The sequence below is a fragment of the Mytilus trossulus genome, chromosome 7, assembly GCF_036588685.1.
Source record: "Mytilus trossulus isolate FHL-02 chromosome 7, PNRI_Mtr1.1.1.hap1, whole genome shotgun sequence".
NCBI lineage: Eukaryota > Metazoa > Mollusca > Bivalvia > Mytilida > Mytilidae > Mytilus > Mytilus trossulus.
This window is the reverse complement of record NC_086379.1, coordinates 2,908,413-2,930,762: the sequence shown is the minus strand read 5'-3', so window position 1 is coordinate 2,930,762 and position 22,350 is coordinate 2,908,413. Positions and strand designations below refer to the sequence as shown.

At 33.3% G+C, this 22,350-nt stretch overlaps 1 protein-coding gene across 4 annotated transcripts; it reads right to left on the bottom strand.

Annotated features, from left to right (window-relative positions):
- Positions 1-326: 326 nt before the first annotated feature.
- On the bottom strand, positions 327-21,133 carry LOC134724491 (patched domain-containing protein 3-like). 4 transcript variants are annotated; one of them, XM_063587540.1, is made up of 6 exons: positions 21,076-21,133; positions 8,375-8,435; positions 7,337-7,549; positions 5,335-6,100; positions 4,813-5,013; positions 327-3,580 (listed from the first exon to the last, which is right to left on the bottom strand). In XM_063587540.1, the coding sequence occupies exons 2-6, from the start codon at positions 8,378-8,380 to the stop codon at positions 1,920-1,922; spliced, it is 2,847 nt and encodes a 948-aa protein (XP_063443610.1). In that variant the 5' UTR covers positions 8,381-8,435; positions 21,076-21,133; the 3' UTR covers positions 327-1,919. The 4 variants fall into 4 exon arrangements, with proteins under 4 accessions (XP_063443610.1, XP_063443609.1, XP_063443608.1 ...); XM_063587539.1 differs by lacking the exon at positions 21,076-21,133 and adding an exon at positions 20,847-20,881; XM_063587538.1 differs by lacking the exon at positions 21,076-21,133 and adding an exon at positions 18,446-18,589.
- Between the last annotated feature and the right edge of the window lie 1,217 nt (positions 21,134-22,350).

Genomic DNA, 22,350 nt, shown 5'->3' with positions numbered 1-22,350 from the left:
CAAATATTTAAAAATTTCAAGGTCTAATGATTAGTAGCAACCCGTCTGAACTAAACAATCTGTGCAAGTTTATAAGAATTGTTATTAAAAGCCTATAATCTCCTGGGTAATCACTTAATGTCTCTATTTTACATTTGTATTTAAAATTTATACTATGTTAATTTATTTGTATATGTCTCTGTACCATTGTACTTTGGTTTATGAAAATAAAGAAATATATATTTCATTTTAGCCAGGCGTTGTCAGTTCATTTTCAATTTATGAGTTTGACTGTCCCTTTGGTATCTTTCGTCCTTCATTTAATGATCAACTGTATAAATAAAACATTAAAATCACGTATTTAATATAAACAAATTCTAGATTTCATAACTTATATGTTCTCAACAATAAAAGAAGCACACTTTTAATTTCTTTCGATTTAAACTTTTGTTGCAACTTACTTTTTCAAAAGCAAATGCAATGCATCAAAATGATGATACGCAACGTTTCTGAGGTCATGCATATAAACTAAAAATTCTGTGAAAATGAAAATGTTCTTATAATAGTTCAAATAACTATTTGTTTACCAACTAACACAATATTTTGCATTTGTAAACATTCAAGTTAGACGTATTTTTTTCACCTGAACACAGCAAAAACGATTTTGATTTTCAGTTCCTTAATTGAAATCTTGTCCTTTGACCAAATTGAAGTTGACCTATCATGTATTTTTGTCAAATCCGATTATTGCCTCTAAAAGAAACTTGTATCTGTTAATTAGGTATAAATTCCAAATTAATGCTCCAAGTATACTTGATTTCTACTTTTGGAAGCTACTACATGTATATATGATATGATATGGTGCATTTCTTGTGTTGTAAAGAATTTATCTTGGCACGCCCAATTGAGGGCTCGCAATGGGCATGATTATCAACATAAAAACATTCACCATAAACAATGATAACAAATGGATAACTCAACTAAAAAATTAAAAATGTAAAATAATCAGATTGCAATTACATGCATAAAAAAAAAAAAAAGTACATTGTACTACAAAACTGAAACATGTGAAATGCAAACTTGATATACCAATTATATTTTGGGGGAGGGTTGGGATCCTGCTTACATGTTCAACTCCGCCACATTATTTATGTATTTGCCTGTCCCAAGTCAGGAGCCTGTATATTCAGTGGTTGTCGTTTGTTTATGTGTTGCATATTTGTTTTTCGTTCAGTTTTTTACATAAATAATTCCGTTAGTTTTCTCGTTTGAATTGTTTTTTACATTGTCTTATCGGGGCCTTTTATAGCTGACTATGCGGTATGGGCTTTGCTCATTTTTGAAGGCCGTACGGTGACCTATAGTTGTTAATGTCTGTGACATGTTGGTCTTTTTGTGGATAGTTGTCTCATTGGCAATCATACCACATCAGTCTTCTTTTTTATATTGACGACCTAAGTGGGTTTTGAATTCTCTTTTGTTAGAGTCACATAGAAACTAAAGTAGTATTTATGCTTCTTGTATAATATCTTATAATCCTATTGGGTTGATTGTGCGTAAGATGAACATTGAACAAAAGCTTCGCACGTACTCAGCACAAACGTGTTTCTATTACACCCTCCCGATAAACTACAATTGAAAAAGTAGCATGTGGTCAGTACATTTTATACAATTGAAACCTTAACATGGAGTCAAATATTTCAGGATATTAAAGTCGATTTAAATTCAAAATATGAATAAAAGTTGATATGGGGTTTACGTACACGAGAGTTGAGACAACACCGCACAACAAAAACACAATCTTTAACAAAATAAAGTTTTCTTTACTGTGTACTGTATGTAAAAGTATGGTCTTAAACTGTTAATTTTAAACACTGAAGTTTGTACGAAAGGATCTTAAAGCCTAAAAAATTCTAATACTTTGAACTTCATATTACAGGTTAATCATGTATGTAGGATCTGTTTGAATGAGAAATTTCAATTTTCGATTTAAACTTTATAGGCGGCAAGTCCCTTGTTGTCATCCGACTACTTTCATTCCTTTTTTCTTCCTCTTCAGTTTGATCTTCCTCGTGATGTCTACTTTTCTTTCTCTTTTTCTTTTTCTTCTTTTTCTTGTTTCTAGAATCTTCATCTGTATTTACCCCTTGACTAGTTGTTGATTCTTTCTTCCTTATAAATGTATCTTTTGAATGTTCGGTACCATTTGAAGACTTTGAATTTCTTATAATTCCATTCTCAGTATCTACTGACCTCTCTTCCTTTTTCTCAGATTGTGTTGACACATATTTTGGTCCGAAAAAGGAAAGTAAAACTGGCAGAAGAATAATTGAATAAATCAGACCAAATAACATAACCATGAGCATGACCTTAAAAAATGAGAAAAAGATAAACGACTTGGACGGAGCAAGCATTATAACCCCTATAATTGTTGAAAGAGCACCATTCAAAATTGGACCTCCAGCTGTGTCTAAGGCCATACCTACTCGGTCGTCTCGATTTGTGCTTTTTGCCTGTACAAACGCATGACAAATATGGGTAGCAAAGTCTACACAAAATCCAATGCACATGATAATGTGAATCATTGTTACAGAACTAAGAGTCAGTTCCCAAAAATGCATAAAGCCTAAAATAGATACCATAATTAGTATGACAGTTATTGTAATGAAAATGATCATCACCGGTAGTGGCAGGAATATGGAGGTGACAACAAAAACTGCAGCAACGCAAATACCTATAGTTTGTAATGTTTGGGAGTATATTGCAACAAATCCTTCCATGTAAATAAATGTTCCCGCGTAGGGGAAAACCGGTAACGGTGAATTAGATGCGATATCTCGTACCCGTAACATCATGTCACCTTGACCACCGGACGATGCAATACTTTCAGTTAAAATATGGAATCGAGAAGCGGATATATTCCCATTGTCAAAAGTAACATCGTTGAGATACATATTTCCTTCTATTGTTCCTGAAAAAGCCTGGAACCCAGCTACAAAATTCGAATTCGATGAATTATCGAAGTGTGTTGAACTAATATAGGCATGTAACCATGATAAGAAAAATGTGTCGCTTATATCAGGAACTTTCTGAAAAGTGTCCCGTAAACTATTTAAAGCATCCAGTGTCTCACTCGATCTGTAATCAACATCTGATTTTACATACAAACCGATAGTTATACCTTGGTCATAGAAAGACGTTAGAGATTCCTGGAAACTGTAGAAGTAAGAGTCTGATGACACTAAATCTTTTAAATCTAACCCTTCTTTGAAATGGACTGCTCCATATATTGATACTCCTACAAAGCCAGCAAATAGAAGTAAAATGATAATTTTTGCAGGAGTAAACCGCAGAATTTTCTTTAGGAGCATTTTAGGATATTTTTCAATCGGACCTTCAACTTCATCTCGATGTTTTGATGGTGATCCAGCACAGCATAGAATTAAAGCCTTTGATTTACTTTCTTCAATCATTTTATCTTTAGTTTTAACCCGTCGACATGTAAAGAAATGTCTGTTCTGTGAAACTCGTCTTTCGTTAAGAGTCATACAGCTAACGAAAAACGTCATATAATTCAAATAACAAAACAAAATTGCGGTTCCTGAAATGAGAAAAGTTAACCAGTGAATTTATATTTTGTCTTTTACATCTTTCATTTCTTATTTTATTTAATTTCTAAATATGTTTTATTGTTTACTTTTATTCACTATTACAAATATGTTGTGCGATTAAAACCCGATTCAAATATTCATAAAAAACAACATTTGCATAGCTTTTAACGATATCATTAATCGTTCCGGGAACATCAAACTGTAAAACTTAGTAAAAAAAGTAGAAATTAATTATTTTAAAAGCATCTTCCTAATATTAGTATTAAAGTTATTTAGTATAATAGTTATCAAAAGTACCTGGATTATAATTTTATACGCCAGACGCGCGTTTCGTCTACATAAGACTCATCAGTGACGCTCAGATCAAAATGGTTAAAAAGCCAAACAAATACAAATTTGAGGAGCATTGAGGACCCAAAATTCCAAAAAGTTGTGCCAAATACGGCTAAGGTAATCTACTCCTGGGGTAAGAAAATGCTTAGTTTTTCAAAAAATTCAAAGTTTTGTAACAGAAAATTTACATAAATTACCATATAATTGATATTCATGTCAACACCGAAGTGCTGACTACTGGGCTGGTGATACCCTCGGGGACGAAACGTCCACCAGCAGTGGCATCGACCCAGTGGTGTTAATAGTTATCAACAGTACCAGGATTATAATTTTATACGCCAGACGCGCGTTTCGTCTACATAAGACTCATCAGTGACGCTCAGATCAAAATGGTTAAAAAGCCAAACAAATACAAATTTGAGGAGCATTGAGGACCCAAAATTCCAAAAAGTTGTGCCAAATACGGCTAAGGTAATCTACTCCTGGGGTAAGAAAATCCTTAGTTTTTCGAAAAATTCAAAGTTTTGTAACAGAAAATTTACCATATAATTGGTATATAAGTCCTACATTATTTAGTAGTAGAAATCACATTTCTTTTAAAGCCGAAACCTTTTTTTATAGAAATCAAGTCTCTCTCTTTTTTTCTTTCTTTTGAGGATGAAATGTTTGGTAAGTTATCAATTAAAAATTCGTAGGCACAGCTTATGGTAGGTTTGTGTTACTAAGTCTGGTTTAATAGGTAGTGATTTGTAGACGTGTTGTCTCTTTGCCGTTTTTCGGGTGGTTTATGTTTGCCATGCCGTGACAGTTTCTCTTCAATTTATGGTACTTTAAATTTGCTTCGGTTAACTCCGCCTTTTCTCATATATCTTTAAAAAATCCAACACACCTGTATATAAGGAGAAATGTTTTACTGCTGGAAACAGTGACGAGGCACCTGCACAGAAAGCGATGACGTCAGTAAGTGATGTGATGGTAACAGCAACACCACTAGTACGCATGGTCTTGCCAATACGTGTCTCAATATCACCAATGTGTGAAGTCTGTGCTAAACCAGACAAAAGAATAAACATATCGTCGACACCGATCCCTGTAAAATAAAAAATAAAAATCCTTAATGTTGTTGGCATTACGACATAAAAAATGTAAACGTTTTAGGTAACCGGATAAGACTCCATGACCAATTAAGTGTCTATCTTAATAAAACTGCAGTATTAAAGCATCATTTAAATCACACTGCCTCTAAGGAAAAAAACGAAAAATTAAACTCTAAACTGTTAGCTTCGCTGTTACCCTGTTAGTTCATTAAATTAAAAAAGTAATGGAAAAGGACCAAATGATTTGGACGTTACAGTCCATCAATGTCAATCATTCAAAAATACATTATGTAAGATATATCTAGAATACTTGCCTATGATTAAAAACGGCATTGTCCCAACAATACTGGCGAACAACACTCCACAAAGACATACAAATCCTAACGCTGCAACAATTGCTAGAGCTGTTGAAACAACCCCTGCTGTACCTAGAAACCACCTATTTGATACTGAATTTCCACCAAATAAAACTAATCCAGAAAATGTGATCATCAAGCTGAAGGTCACTATAAAAAGGGTAATATCACCAGATATGTTAGCATTCAGTTCTTCATCAAGACTGGTTCCGTGAGCAAAATCTATTTTAAGAGTATTGCTAGAATAGGACTTCATTTTCTTTATAAACGCATCTTGCCAGTCATCGGATACACTGTTGCCAGCAACAGAGAATGTAAGTCTGATTGCAACTGCAGATTCTAGAAAGCCACCGATAGCTACAGGTTTTCCAAAAGTGTCTCTAATGTTAAACGTCTGACCTGAAGTTGTATATGAAGGATATGATATGTTTCCGGTAGATAGGTCATTCTTAAAGTCAGTACTGAAAATGTAATTGCCATCTATCACACACGATGAAAATCTTCGGGCGCATACGTCATTATACTTGTACGTGGATCCACTGGAATCTATAGAAATGGATACGGTGTAATTGTAAAGAGCCTCGACATCACTTAAACTGGATAAATCAATTATGTTGCCTCCATCTTTTCTTTGAGCAATAACTATAGCATAATGGCTGTAGGATATCAAACTATGTTGGTAAAAGTTGTTGGCTGTGTCAACATTTGGGAACATGCTGTACACCTTGAAAAGTAAAAACAATATGATTTGTTGTTTTTTTTAGATTTGCTATAAATTTAACACATCTGCCGGTAAGGGTAATAATATTATCAACATACCATTCATTTAAATCTTTGGTCATATTGTTTTGTACAGAAAAAATTGTCTTAAAGTATCTAATAAATATTTTCAGTCTCAACTTACTCGGTTGTTGAGACTCGATTGAGACGTGGGTTCCTCTGTCGAGTCTAATGATAATGTAATGATATCACATGGCTGACCTCATGAAGATCACGAAGAACAACGTTCAAAATCTTGCGAAATAACGTAAATTGATATTTGTTTTATCAGTTATATAAATCAATTTGGTAAAATTTCAAGACAGCCTCTTCTTGTAAATTAATTTCCTAAATTTACTGATAAACATTGATTTTGTTTAGTCTTGTAGTCAATAATGTGTTGGCGACATTTTTATGTTTTATTCCAATCAATAACATATTCCTTATAAAACATAACATTTGTATAGTTAAAACATAAACGGGTATGATTGTGTGTTAAATTGAAATTGTGATCAATGGAAATTCATGAGCATAAAAGAGTAACTATGATATTCATTTAAGACAAACAGGATTTAGGTACAAACCAAAATGAATGTTGTAATGTATGTGTAGTTCAAATCAGATATCAACGACTTTATTTGTAAAGAAATTACAAAAACAAATTGTCATTTGAGAAAGAATTGTTCATGCTTTAATCTCAAAACTGACACATACTTCCATAATGTTGATTTTTTTTAAATATTCTAAGGACATGCTCAAAATGTTCAAACGAGACAAGGGGTTGTTTAATATTGTTTATATACTGTGAAATGTTTGAGGTCTTTCAAATGTTATATAAGTATATGTATAATGCAACTTCAGAAACTTTAATAGTACGAGAGGTAGTAGGTTCGTACCCCGCGGATAAAGATAAAAAAAAAGGTTCGTACCCCGCGGTCGGGGCATTTTAGAGTGAGAGCAAAGACTGGTCTTGTCGGAGTCAGAATAATGAGTTCAAGTAATGTGGCAAGTCGTCCTGTGGACTATTACCATGCAAACTAGCACTTTAAACATCCAGGTCAGCGTGTCGATCTATTACAAAGCAGGGTTAACATCCAGGTCAGCGTGTCGATCTATTACAAAGCAGGGTTAACATCCAGGTCAGCGTGTCGATCTATTACAAAGCAGGGTTAAAAATTGTATATGTAGGAAATGTGCATACCTCCTCCCTGTGTTTACTCGCTGTGCTGTCTTCTGGGGCATACTGTTCTATACTGTTATCTGTCTGGATCTTCAGAAGACCGAGACCGAGTCCTATGTCTATTATAGCCACACCTATGATAACCGCCCACGGATGTCTGGCAACAAAACGTCCATGCCTTTCAAATAGACCTCCGAAAAACTCCTCTACTTTTATATGCAGCCGATAGAATATCTAAAATAAAGAAAGAAAATGGTATGTTTTGTGTAAAGGTATTTTTCATCCGCACAATGGCATTCAAAGATGGTAACGTTTACTATGGTTTTCAACACCTTATAGACAACCATATGTAAGCCCTTAATTCCACGAATTCTGTGATTTCCTTGATCACGGAAAAGGCATATACATGTAAATTCATCGGATAACAATAGCTTTTATTTACTCACAAAAGCTTCCGTTTTTTTTCTGAGTTTGATGCCCGACCGTGCATGGGCTGTATAGTCATTCAAGGTCGTTAAAAACTACTGGATTGACGCAATTATGTTGTACACATAGAATACAAAGCGTTTTAACGCTAAAAACTATTTTTTCATAATCTTTATAATTTGTATTATCGACAAAAGGTGACTATATTCCAGTGGTTGCCATTTTCATCTTCAGAAATTTCTAGCAGACCAGGCACCGTCTATTCTTCCGTAGCAGCTGCATTTATGACTGCTTCAGTGTGCTACGCGCTACTTCTTAAATGAGATTTTTTTTCCGGGAACTTTTGCCATTAGTGTAGTATGTTTTGAACTCGCTCTTTTTATTTCCTATCCTTTCTAACAATTGAATTTAAAAAAAATGTGACACTGATATATCCAGTACTAAATTCGTTTATGATATTTGTCGCTGAACGTTAAATAGCCATCACGAAATAAGTTTTGTTCTTCAAGAATATCATTTCAGTTGTTATCATTTAATTGCTATGTTGTTTTTGTAGTGTTTCAAGGTTTTGCGCTGTATTATAATGTTTTTATACTTCGCGTCTATTTTATAAAATATGTTTAAATAACTTACATTCATTTCTCCACAAGATCTTTTACTAACTCGTCATTCTCGCTGTCAATTGCTGTTACTCCTGAAAATTAAAATTATTTCATATAAATTTAAGAATTATAATTTCAATTTAAAATCTGTTCAATGAATAGTTTGTGTCCAGTGTTATGTCTCCATATCGATTCTCCTTACTTTCTGATAAGCCGAATATATATTTTCCTAGGTATATAAATCAATTACATAGAAATATAATTATAAATCAGTAACCAAAGCAACCGTAATGACACATTACTGACAATTAATTGTAAACCATTTATAATTGTTTAGGGTGAATAAAAATGGATAATCATACTAAAACGAATACACATAACAGAAAAAAGAAGCTTTGATTTGTGTTAAAACATAAAATTCTGGAGCGCACAATAACACAGGGAATACTAATTTTCTGATTGGTCGAAATCACAGTCATGACAATGAAAGAAAAAAACTACAAAGTAGATTAACTTGATGAGATCTGCAAAATTCAAACATGGCTAATTGCAATTTATCAAAAATCATTATTAAAAAAGTGAGCGATCCTGTGATAAGATATGCATGGTATATGACCAATATGCTTCTGGTGTATTGACTTTGCTCATTAATGAAGGTCGTACGGTGACCTATAGTTTTTAATTTCTGTCTTATTTAAGTCTCTTTGGTTTTCTTATTAGCAATCATACCACATCTTCTTCTTTTTTCATTTTTTTTTTATATTAGCCGGTATTTTAATTTTCCTCAATGCACCATGAATACTAGTAGCTGACGGTTAAAGTAAAACCAATCGTGAACACGCTACCTCGTGACAACACTGTAAAAGTGGATAACCGGGGTATATGCATGAACGAGTATCAAAAGAAAGTAATTGCTTTGCATTTTATTTTTAACTTTATCTTATCCTGAATCAGGGTATGTGTAGTTTTATTGTTAACTAGGGGGGGGGGGGGAGGTGATATGTGCACGAAATCACTATGGTACAATCAACGGTTACAATCCGCAATGAAGTAACAGTGCTTTTATGGCTGTTCTTCATCTTAGGAATCATCGGTTTCTTTTTTTTTTTAAACAAATGTTGTTGTAACATAATAAAATTATCTGACAACACACGCACAAACAGGGAAATAACAAAAACACTTGAGAACATAGCTAAAACCCTCAATTTGGATAAACAGTATCCAAGTGCAAATAGTTCAAACAATCCAGCGAAAAGGTTATTTACTCATTCTGAAGGAAGCATTCCAAATATCGAAGTTTCAAACAGATTTTCGCCAATCGCAGATGTAGATGAAAGAGGACAAACAGGAAGCTCTCAATTTCAACATGAAAGTTCTTATGTACCCGAAACAAAGAAAGCACTCATTTTAGGCAATTCTCATGTTCGATATATAAGATTAGACAATTTTCTACAAGGATGTACAGTTCATAAATATACAAGTTACTCTATGTCAGAAATGGAAGAAAAATTACATGAATTGGACACAGATTATGATTGTATATTTTTTCATGTATATACAAATGATATTAGAGCTGAAACTCCAGACGTTTTCATTCGAAAACTTGAATTATTTTGTCAAAAGCTTAAAGATCATTGTTCTTTTGCTAAATTAATTATCACTCTTCCTTTTTTGTCAGTGAAGGATTCAGACCTGAATCAAAAGATACTTCAGAGTAATATTTTAACTCAATACAATTTTTTGAAGAGTTCTGAAGTACTTATTTGTGAAAATTCTGTTTTTTCTAGTAGAGATCAAGCTATTAGAGGATTTTTTATTTCTGATGGACTTCATTTGTCCAAACAGGGAACCAGTTTGTTTGTAACAAACATGAAATTCTGGCTCAGAAAAGCTTTGAATATTAAGATTGAAAAGAGTAAGCATTCTTACAGAAATTTGAATGTACAAAACCATTATGATAGTTCTCAAACTCACTATGTAGGGTCAAGGTCAAATGGTAGATATATGTATGACACACATGATAGATATAATAATAGGGAATTCACACATGACAGATACAATAGAGAATTTACTAATGCAGGACATAATGCATACTGGTAATCAATATTCAAGCTACATGTATAATGGGTCTGGGTAGAACAATCATGAATAGAACAAAAAGGTGCATTTTCTATGTTTTATATTCAAGATATGAATATATAAAGTGTTTAAAGAATCACATGTTGAAATTAAATTTTATTCTTTACTATTTGTTTTGCATACTTTTAGGTGTTTATTGTCATGACTGTACTGATTGACTGTTATATTTAGAAAGGATATTCACTTAACTAAAAACACAAATTTTGCCAAAAAATGTTAACTTGAAAATTAAGCATGTTTGGTAATACATGTATAATGATAAATAATTACATTAGATGTAAGTTTCATTATGATACGTTATTCTGATTGGCTAACATGTTATTCCGTAAACAATTGCATCAGACAATAACATTTATCATGCATGATGACACGAGGTCCCACAAAAAAGTGCACAGGTGAATTAAATAAAACTGGATAAAAACCGTGTTTTCATGATTTTAGCTAAAAAAATGTAATTATAAGTATTGAATACTTCTTTTTGAAACTTTATAGGGTTGTAAAAGCGTTGACCGTGCGTACATTTTTAGAATGAAGCGCTTCCGCGCTTCATACAAAATGTACTTCGGTCAACGCTTTTACCACCCAATAAATTTACAAAAAGAAGCATTCAATTCTTAAATGTTATAACTCATAAGAACTTTTAGAAAGATAGTCTATGAAAGTATTTCAATAAGTGAAAAGCTTAGATGTGAAGTGTAAGAAATTTCAAATTTCAAAAAATATTTCTTTGATGATTATCAGTACTAGTACAGTCAGACAAGTCAATATATATAAGATTACAAGAGTTATCTTTCTTATCACATGTTATATAGTTGTAATTGTTCTTGTTGGCCATTGGTATATATTTTTCTTTGTACAAAGTATTAGTATAAAAACTTTGTGTCAAGTATAAAAAATGTGTATATTCACAAAGAAATCGAAATAACATATATCAGTTGCTGGAATATAAATGGTTTTAAAAGTAAAGGGTACAATAAATATCAGGACTTTAGATTTTTAAGAGAAATAGAAACAAAGGATATTGTTTGTTTATTGGAGACACATTGTACCCAGGAGGAATCATTAGTTATAAATGGGTTTAACTCAGTCCATTTATCAAGAGCAAAATCCAAAAAGTCCAATAAAATATCGGGAGGAATTTCAGTTTTTGTAAAATCAAACTTGAAAGCTGGGGTAAAATTTTTAGAACACAAAACTAATGATTACATATGGTTAAAACTTTGTAGCACTTTTTTTCAGCACAACTGAGGATATATATCTTTGTTTCATTTATAATCCACCCTCTAATTCTTCTTACACGCAATCTCTAGATGAAGACATTTTTGACCTTTTGGAAACAGATATTGAGAAATATTCAAAAAGTGGAAGTATAATTTTAGCAGGAGATTTAAATTCTAGAACAGGTACTAAACAACCAGATTTTATTGAGGGGGATAATAACTAGAGGCTCTAAAGAGCCTGTGTCGCTCACCTTGGTCTATGTTAATATTAAACATTGTACACAAATGAATTCATGACAAAATTGTGTTTTGGTGATGGTGATTTGTTTGAAGATCTTACTTAAAGTTACTTTACTAAACATTTTTGCTGCTTACAATTATCTCTATCTATTACAGTAGTTTCTGTGGAAAATGTTAGTGAAAATCTACAAATTTTGTGAAAATTGTTAAAAAATGACTATGAAGGGCAATAACTCCTCAGGGGGTCAATTGACTATTTTGGTCATGTTGACTCATTTTTAGTTCTTACTTTACTGTACATTATTGCTGTTTACAGTTTATCTCTATCTATAATAATATTCAAGATAATAACAAAAACACAGCAAAATTTCCTCAAAATTACCAATTTAGGGGCAGCAACCTAACAACCGATGATCCAATTCATCTGAAAATTCCTGGGCAGATAGATCTTGACCTGATCAACAATTTCAACTCTGTCAGATTTGCTCTTAATGCTTTGTTTTTTGGGTTATAAGCCAAAAACTGCATTCTACTCCCATGTTCTATTTTTAGCCATGGCCGCCATCTTGGTTGGTTGGCCGGTGACATCCCATTAGTCCGACAACCATTATTCCGACATCCCATTACTCCGACAGCCCATTATTCCGACAGCCCAATACTCCGACAGCCTATTACTCCGACATCCCAATACTCCGACAGCTCATTATTCCGACAGCCAATTATTCCGACAGCTCATTATTCCGACATTTCGATAATATTTGTGGTTGTCCGTTTAGATTCGTTTATTCTTCTCTTACAGGATATACATATATGTCTCAGTGCCTTGGGTTGATGCAATGCTTATTGCAAATACTGAATCCTTTCCCTCGTTACCCTTTTTATGCATTAAATGTTTTACTCATGTCCGTCCGGCCGTTTGTTCGTCCTTCCAAAAGTTGGTTTCTGTTCTCTAACTTTAGTTTGCGTAAACCAAATGTTATGAAGCATATACACGATGCTTATAACCACACAATACAGATCAAGTTTGAATTTTAGTGGTGCCTCTGTAATCACTTTAGAGTTATACCCTTTTACAAATGGGAAAAACGCTACATTTTTCGTTTCTGTTCTCCAACTGAAGTATAATTTGCCTCAACCAAATTTTTTAAAATATAAACTCATTACTTATTACCACAAAACTCAGATCAAGTACACATTTGGGTAGTGTCAATTTTATCGTTCTTCAGTAATGTTCCTTTAAAACTTTGTAAGGTAGGCAAGCAGGGTCATCATATGTGCCCAATGGACAACATTCCCTATTTATTGTTTTACGGGTCCAGGTATTTTATTTTTCTTTTTTTTCGGCGCGGGTTTCCATTGTCGACGGACAACAAGATTAACACAAACAATCACACGTACCACAGAAATAGCAAGTAGTCCCTTGTGGGAGAGGGTTCTGATGACGTGAGTGTAAAATAATAAGATAGTTAAGCCAAAGATGTGGATGGGAAAAAAAGTACAAACACAAGTAAAACCTTAAAGAGTTTGATGTGTTCTCCGTTGTCTTTATAGGTCCTTCACCATCTTTGCGAACGGTTCAAACAATATTCATGACTATGTTGTAGTTTGTACTTCGGAATCCTCTGGAAGTTTCAGGGCTGTAGATCTATTAGAATTATCAAGAGCCCCTTTTTTCCTAAAATAGATTGTATGCAGTAATCCCTCGATTGCGCAAATTTTATGACAACGACCAATTGATGGAAATCATAGAAACGTTCTTGGGTGTACTACATGTGACATCTTTTAAAAGAAAAGCAGTCAATGGTACGATGCATAGCATCTTCACCGAGATCACTTAATCAGCTTCAATCATTAAAAACGTGCGAAATTCGTCCTCCTCGTGGCATATCCTTCCAGTTATCCCAACTGAAGGATGGCATACATTATGTAACTCGCGGAAGAAGAGGTGCACATTTTGATTTACAATGGTTTTAAGTACCAAGAAAACAAAACCAGACTCGATGCCAAATATAAATGTACTTCATGGTAGTTTTATCGAATTTAACCTAACAAATCAACCAATATATCTATATTACCAAACTTTTGTTAGAAATACTTAACATCTTAGTTCCATTGAAAAACTCATATAAAGTGCCCAGAAATACTACAATCGCCCGAGCTAACCGTCTATAAAACACGTTCATTGGCGTGTAGGTCCTGCTGTCAACGTATATTTGTTCGAAGTCCTTTTTAAACTCTATTTTAAGATGATATGGGAGTATACACCTAAACAGATATAACTTTTTCATACTTTTCCAAAACGTACGTATTAATTGTGATATGTTAAAAAAAATAGAATAAAAACAAGAATGTGTCCATAGTACACGGTGCACTAATCGCACTATCATTTATCATGAGCAGTGGACCGTAAAATTGGGGTCAATGCTTTAATTTGGCAGTCAAATTAGAAATATCATATCATAGCGAACATGTGTACTAAGTTTCAAGTTGATTGGACTTCAACTTCATCAAAAACTACCTTGACCAAAAACTTTAACCTAAAGCGAGTCGAACGGACGCACGGACGAACGAACGGACTCACAGACCAGAAAACATAATGCCTCTCTACATTTTTACAAGCTGTTTACATTGTATATGGATTATACAGGAAAAACATCATTATGTGATTAAAAGCTAAACTGAATGATATAATTGTAAAATAAAGCTTTTACAAAATGTTTTGAGAATATCAAAAGAAAAGATAGGGTTACTGTACCTTTTTTTCCGGTAAAAATAAGAAATAGCAACACTTAATGCTTGCTGGTATGTATCACTATGAGGACCAAAAACAACCTCTAATTTATAATAGGCTCATGATTTAATTGGGACCGGCAAATACAGAATGTGGCGGGTTAAACATGTCTAAAGGAGCCCACCCTCCCCATACCTGGACTAACATGCAGATCTGTAATAGTACAAATATAAGAACAAACTATAAAATGCAGTATAACTAATTCCAATTTTGCACATACAATTAGGAAGAGATGTTAAGAGTGCCAATTGTCTGTATTTAAGTTAGCAAGGAACTGTTACGTCATGTTTCCGTTTAAACGGAATTCGAAGTCAATCCATACGGAAATAATTATGTACATTATCAATGGTAAATAAAGCACGATTTCTGTATATAATATATGCGTAATGATATAGACCCTAAGACAGATATTTTTTTTTACACTGATACCGCCCAATATTTGTTTCTCAAGTGTCGGACAAATGGGTTGTCGGGTTAATGGGCTGTCGGAGCAATGGGTTGTCGGACTATTGGGTTGTCGGACTAATGGGTTGTCGGAGCAATTGGCTGTCGGAACAATGGGTTGTCGGATTAATGAGCTGTCGGACTAATGGGCTGTCGGAATAATGGCGTGTAACCGGTTGGCCAAGTTACCGGACACAATTTTTATACTAGATACCCCAAAGATGATTGTGGCCAAGTTTCAATTAATTTGGCCCAGTAGTTTCAGAGGAGAAGATTTTTCTAAAAGATAACTAAGATTTACGTAAAATGGTTAAAAATTGACTATAAAGGGCAATTACTCCTACAGTGGTCAACTGACCATTTTGGTCATGTTGACTTATTTGTAGATCTTACTTTGCTGAACATTATTGCTATTTACAGTTTTTCTCTATCTATAATAATATTCAAGATAATAACCAAAAACAGCAAAATTTCCTTTAAATTACTGATTCAGGGGCAGCAACCTAACAACGGAATGTCAGATTCATCTGAAAATTTCAAGGCAGATAGATCTTAACCTGATAAACAATTTTACCCCATGTCAGATTTGCTCTAAATGCTTTGGTTTTTGAGTTATAAGCCAAAAACTGCATTTTACCCCTATGTTCTATTTTTAGCCATGGCGGCCATCTTGGTTGGTTGGCAAGGTCACCGGACACAATTTTCAAACTAGATACCTCAATGATGATTGTGGCCAAGTTTGGTTAAATTTGGCCCAGTTGTTTCAGAGGAGAAGATTTTTGTAAAAGTTAACGCAGGACGACGACGACGGACGACGACGACGGACGACAGACGACGGACGCCAAGTGATGAGAAAAGCTCACTTGGCCATTCGGGCCAGGTGAGCTAAAAATGATGTAAACCAGATTTTTAATAAATTTGATCGAGATATAAATGTACCTGTACGTTATAGCAATAACTCAGTTATTTTATTGTTGTTGTTACTTTTGTTTATGTTACAAGTATAATGTTACTTATATGACAAATAAAGATTATTATTATTATAAATTGTTATTTGGATGAAGAGTTGTCTCATTGGCACTCACACCACATCTTCTTTTATCTACATAATAATTTATATATTATGTAAATATACATGTAGAAAGTAACAGGAAATTTGTAAATAAATTAAGGAAGATTTAACATTATAAGCATAATTAAATACCATGACCGTATTGATCCATACTCAATAGAGAAAATGAAGACATCCCTGTCCCCATTGCAACCCTTATATATATTTATATCGGGGGAGGATCCAGCCATTTTAAAAAGGGGGGTTCCCAACCCAGAGTAAAGGGGGAGGGGTCCAACTTCATGCTCCCATGCAAATGCATTGATCGTAAAAAAAAGGGGGGTTTCAACCCCAGGAACCCCCTCCCCCTGGATCCGCCAATGTATATAAACATTAATGAGGGCCCTCATGGGTTTTTTGATTAAGTGATTACTTGGCCGTTTTTTTTAATGATTATTTGATTATTAAGCCAAATATTTCATGATTATTTGATTACCTAGGACTGTATTTTTAATGGTGATTATGTGATTACTAGGACCCCCCCATGAGGGGCCTCATTAATGACAGAAATGTACGCTCTTTCCTAACAGTACAACATATGCAAGGGTTGCTGCCCCTCAATCATTGTGGATATCGATTGACAATGAAAAATAAGTATTTACCCTAGATATTATATAATTTATAATTAATAGTTTTTCAGCAGTTATTGTCTATGTATTTACCCTAGATATTATATAATTTATAATTAATAGTTTGTCAGCGGTTATTCGCTGTCATTGGCATAATTTCTATATGATCCTATATGAATCATTAGTTTAAAACTACACGACTGAAAAGACTGATTGTATATAATCGACGAACACTATAAAGACAACATGATACACACACGTTTTTTAAAAATAACTTACCGATCATTGTTCAGTTTTCAGCAACAGGAAAACATAACACAGGATATCCAAGGAACTACGTCATATTTCTGTTTATATTTATAAAATACACAAAATAACTATTTATAGTCATTCCGACATAATCCTGTTTAAACACTTTCTACTTCATGATCGACAGATTATACTTGCACCATGTTCACAGGTGGTTGATCATGACTCTTTGTCAATAGGTATATATATATTCATAATTATAGATCACATCAGTGCAATTGGACTTACTAATAATGCTAATGGAATATCGATAATTGCTTGCATACATGTAGCAGCCATGACAACGGAATCCATAAAATGTAATATTTTTGTTTTGTTTTAAAAGATACACACATGTGTATATCCCAAGGGGTTCAAGACACAATGACTATATAAAAATTAGTTATACACACGACAAAAAAATATAAAATGTCAAAACATATCATTTGCTGTAAAAAAAAAAAAAAAAAAATCCTAAGTACTAATAAGTATGCAGGTGTGATGACAACTATCCTATGTTAACTATTAAATGACGATAGACGTAAACTCTATTTATACCCATCTTTTTTATATATGAATCCGTAAATCATGAATGAGTCTAATTAACTATCTTTTTTAAGCTGTTAATTATATTAAAATCATTTATAACATTTACAGCTAGCATTTCATGTTATCAAGATCACAATCTTCTCAAAATAGTATGTTTATGCCTAGTTATAAACTTTTTAATAAATCAAAAAACTAGGAAGAGTAATAAAATTATTTTATTGTGTTAATTAGCCTGGTTTGACAAAAAATTTCTGTCCTACCGTTTTAAAAGCGAAAACTTCGTCTTTTATTTCGCATTCTACCTGTTTTAGTTCGAGTATCATGCAGACCAAATGACAGTAAATCGTGTCAATTCACAACTTCAGACTTTTATGATCGAAAAGATTTAAAGGCCTTAAATATCAGAGATACATATTTCATATGGATTGGCTAGATACATGTACATGCAACTATCAAGGAGTTATTCTGCAATATGATTTCAGTAAATTTAGCAAACTTGTTGTCTGCTCTATGGTCGGGTTGTTGTCGCTTTGACACATTTCATTTCTTAATTTTATTATGACATATTATTGATTATTTTTGAAAATATAATGTAAAATGCACCAATAACATACAGGCCTCTATATAATTATATACGACAAAATGCAATAAGTCAGCCTTAGCTTACACACTTTTTGAAAATAGATAAGAAAAAAAATATATAAAAAAAAAAAATATTAAAAAAAAATTAATTAAAAAAATCACTTTTTACCTCAAATATAAACTGACAAGAACAGTTTCCTTTCTCTTGTTCTAATACACAATATCTGCTTTCCATGTAATTGCTTACTAAGCCATTTCGCACTTTCTTTGTTTAAAGAAATCAGGCAAGACTACACCTAGGGGAAAGCTAGTTCACTAAAGTATACGGATCAACAGCGAATCATATAGTTAAACATGATATAGGGAAGTAAATTCATATCTTATATCAATGATTAACTTTTGTACACTTACATAAAAACAATTATCTGTAAAAATTTGCTAAGTTTCCTGGAAACCGATTATAAATAATCAATAAAAATCAGCATTATTGCAAAATTATCATAAATATGGGGAAAAAATGACACAAGACTTAATAAGCGGTCTCGGATAATAGCTACATGTAGGCATATGTATAAAAAATGTCTTATTTTACCCTAAGTACATATATGGAAGTTCGTTTCTTTTGCCCATTTTAATCTACACAGTCCAAGACAGATTAAGAGTGGTATGCTCTCCCTCTTTTGTGGGAAAAACTTATGGAAACTTCTTGATCCACTTCTGATAGTGTTATGCACAATCTTTGACGTGGTTCTTAGGAATTGGGTAAAAATTGTACATAGCTATCTATGAAGTCTATGTGTATTTATGTTTAATCTGAAAGTTTACAATTTATCTTTTAACATTTTCTAGATTAGGGGTGATGGTGATGATGATGGATCGGTGTATTACGTCAAATGACAAATATAACGTGTATACAGGACCATGTTAAGAATATGAACCTTGGGGGCTTCGGTCACTGTGGTCGAGTGGTCTGAGCAGTATATATATATAGAACATAATATTTATTAAATGTGTCACTCAGTCTGTTACTGTACCAATATGTACATTTTGCTGAATTTCTGAAATATTTTTGTATGCATTTTATGTGTAATGTTGAATATATATTTTTTATGTCGTTTAAATTGATTTTCAATAGGTATAATATATGCAGTAAGAGTTCCAATGAGACAACTCTTCAGCTAAGTCTCAATTTGTAAAAGTAAACCATTATCAGATTATAGCTTGGTCAAAGTACGATCTTCAACACGGAGCATTCTTGGCTCACACCGAACAGCAAGCTATATAGGGACCCAAATACGACTAGTGCATTACCATTCAAACGGGAATGTTTACTTTATTACCTTAAGATTTACAGCTTATTGGTGTATACAAGAAATAACAAATTAAAATTGCAATAAAACGTGTAGACATGCAGAGAATGTTATAATAACTGTTTTGTAAAATACTGTCCCTCATTTTAAGAGAGGATAATAAAATTAATGTCCCCCCAAAGGTAAACTGTGTAACAGTTTGTAGATTACCATGCAGTACATGTAACTCGTTGTTTGTGGCAACATCAGGTACTGTCTAGTGACTTTTTAGTGTACATATTTGAATAAAAATTTTAACAAAAGAAAATCATTATTTTAAATGACAATTAAGCCTGTAAACACTGAGGTTGTGAATATAAAAAAGAAGATGTGGTATGATTGCCAATGAGACAACTGTCCACAAGAGACCAAAATAACACAGACATTAACAACTATTTGTCACCGTACGCTGTACGGTCTTCAACAATGAGCAAAGCGCATACCGCATAGTCAGCTATAAAAGGCCATGCAATTACTTTGTACACAGGAATATAGTCCGAGATTACTCTGAAGTCCGACGACTGTTTTGCCAGACAAGCTGGGCAAGTTTACTCTGACGTCCGACAAGCTGGGCAAGTTTACTCTGACGTCCGACAAGCTGGGCAAGTTTACTCTGACGTCCGACAAGCTGGGCAAGTTTACTCTGACGTCCGACAAGCTGGGCAAGTTTACTCTGACGTCCGACAAGCTTGGCAAGTTTACTCTGACGTCCGACAAGCTGGGCAAGTTTACTCTGACGTCCGACAAGCTGGGCAAGTTTACTCTGACGTCCGACAAGCTGGGCAAGTTTACTCTGATGTCTGATAGCTTGTCTGGCAAAAAGTCGGACGTCAGAGTAATCTCGGACTAACAAGAATAGAGTGAACCATGAAACCTTGTAAAGGGAAATAAAAGCAATTTGATATATTTCGTCATGAATGGATTGATTATTGGTTGCTTAGTGTCCAGTGACAGATATTTCATGCATGTAAACTATTCACTAGACTAACTATTGGTACATAACAGGGGCAGATCTATCCATTTTTAAAGGGGTTCCAACCCAAAATAAAGGAGGAGGGGTTCAAGTGTATGTTCTTATTCAAAGCATTTATCATCCCCCCAAATAAGCGTTTTCCATCACCCTCTATTGGGATATGCCACTACGAACTATCTATATGTTTTGAAATTTATCATATATAGTAAAACACAGCTTTATACAAATATACCAATAAACATACTTACACCAGCAACTACAATCTTTTCATTCTGAAGTCAACATATATCTTACAATGATGAAAGTGAGTAGATTTACAAAACTATGTAAATGAGCTACAGCTAGTCAGCCAAATAAAATCATATCAACAGACTAATTACATGATTACTCAAGATGTAAATATGAGCTAAATTAAAATTGGATAGTGTATTTAAGATCGCCCCGATGGCCGAGTGGGATAACTATTTTACATCCTACCTCTTTTAGAATAGACGAAAAACCATTTACAATTCATAAAATCTCATTTATAACGCCACCCAACCATTACAATATACTTATTTATTACTAAATGATGTATACCCTTTTGCCTTTATGACCCAAAACACGATGAGTAGATATCAAATAATAGCAACTCGCCCCACTTGCCAATCGGCCCACACATTATCGCCCCACTCTTGTTTCCCGATTCGCGCCACTTTTGAAAAAAGTGTTAAATCAAATTAAAAAATCAGTCTGAAAAATCACTTATTAACGAAAAAGGTTAAAACCCCACTGAATAAAGTTCAGCCATTGCGCCCCACTTAAAAAAGATCTTGCTTCGTTTAAGTATGTTAAATTACTGTTAGTTCGTATCCAGTATTCCTTGTGTAGTGGTATATGTGTCCTGGCTTGATATGTCCTATTTTGACCAAAGGGATATGAACACTCCATATGAGAGTTATTCCCCCTTATGCATTTGCTATAAGTGATATGCATTTCTAACTTGTAAACCAAGAGTGAAAGAGACCTAGAATTTTTTGATTTGAGATCTTTTGCCCTAATAAAATGAAAAATAGGTCAAGGTCAAAGGTCAAGGTCATATTCTCAATTTTGAATTTCAATTTGGGCTTATTTTTGTATTTTCTCAAAAACGTTTAAAGATATATATAAAAGAACAAGTGGAAAAGGTTTGCTTTATTGTAATGAAGATCTTCAACTTGGTTCGTTATAAGGCCATATGACCTTTAACAAAAGGTTGGGTGACATATGACCTTGAAAAATGGCAACCAGAAGTGACCTTGAACAAACCGGAAGTAGCTATTTATGCACTGTTTTCATGAAAAGTACTCAAAATTCATACATTTTGTTATTTGAATTCTTTAACTTATTACTCAAGACTCGAAATGATTTTAGATCAACCGGAAGTGGTCAATTATCTGCTGATTTTGAGGCAAAATGATAAAGCAATTGTTTTTTTTTTATACCAAATCCTCATAAGACGTAGTTTAAGAGGATTTGGTATAAAAAAAAATAAAAAAAATGTGAAGGTATTCTTTTCTTTACCAACAACAGTAAAATGACAAACTATAAAGATCAACTGATTGTGTTACGTCCAGTGATAAATATATGACGCATGCTTTATTCTTTTTTTTTTTTTTATAATTTATTTTTTTTATTCATGGATTATCAGGCATTTACATAAATTATCTATAGTGGCACATAATAAAGCAAGCAAGAAAAATAGGCATAATCAAGCAGAAAAGAGTAAACAAA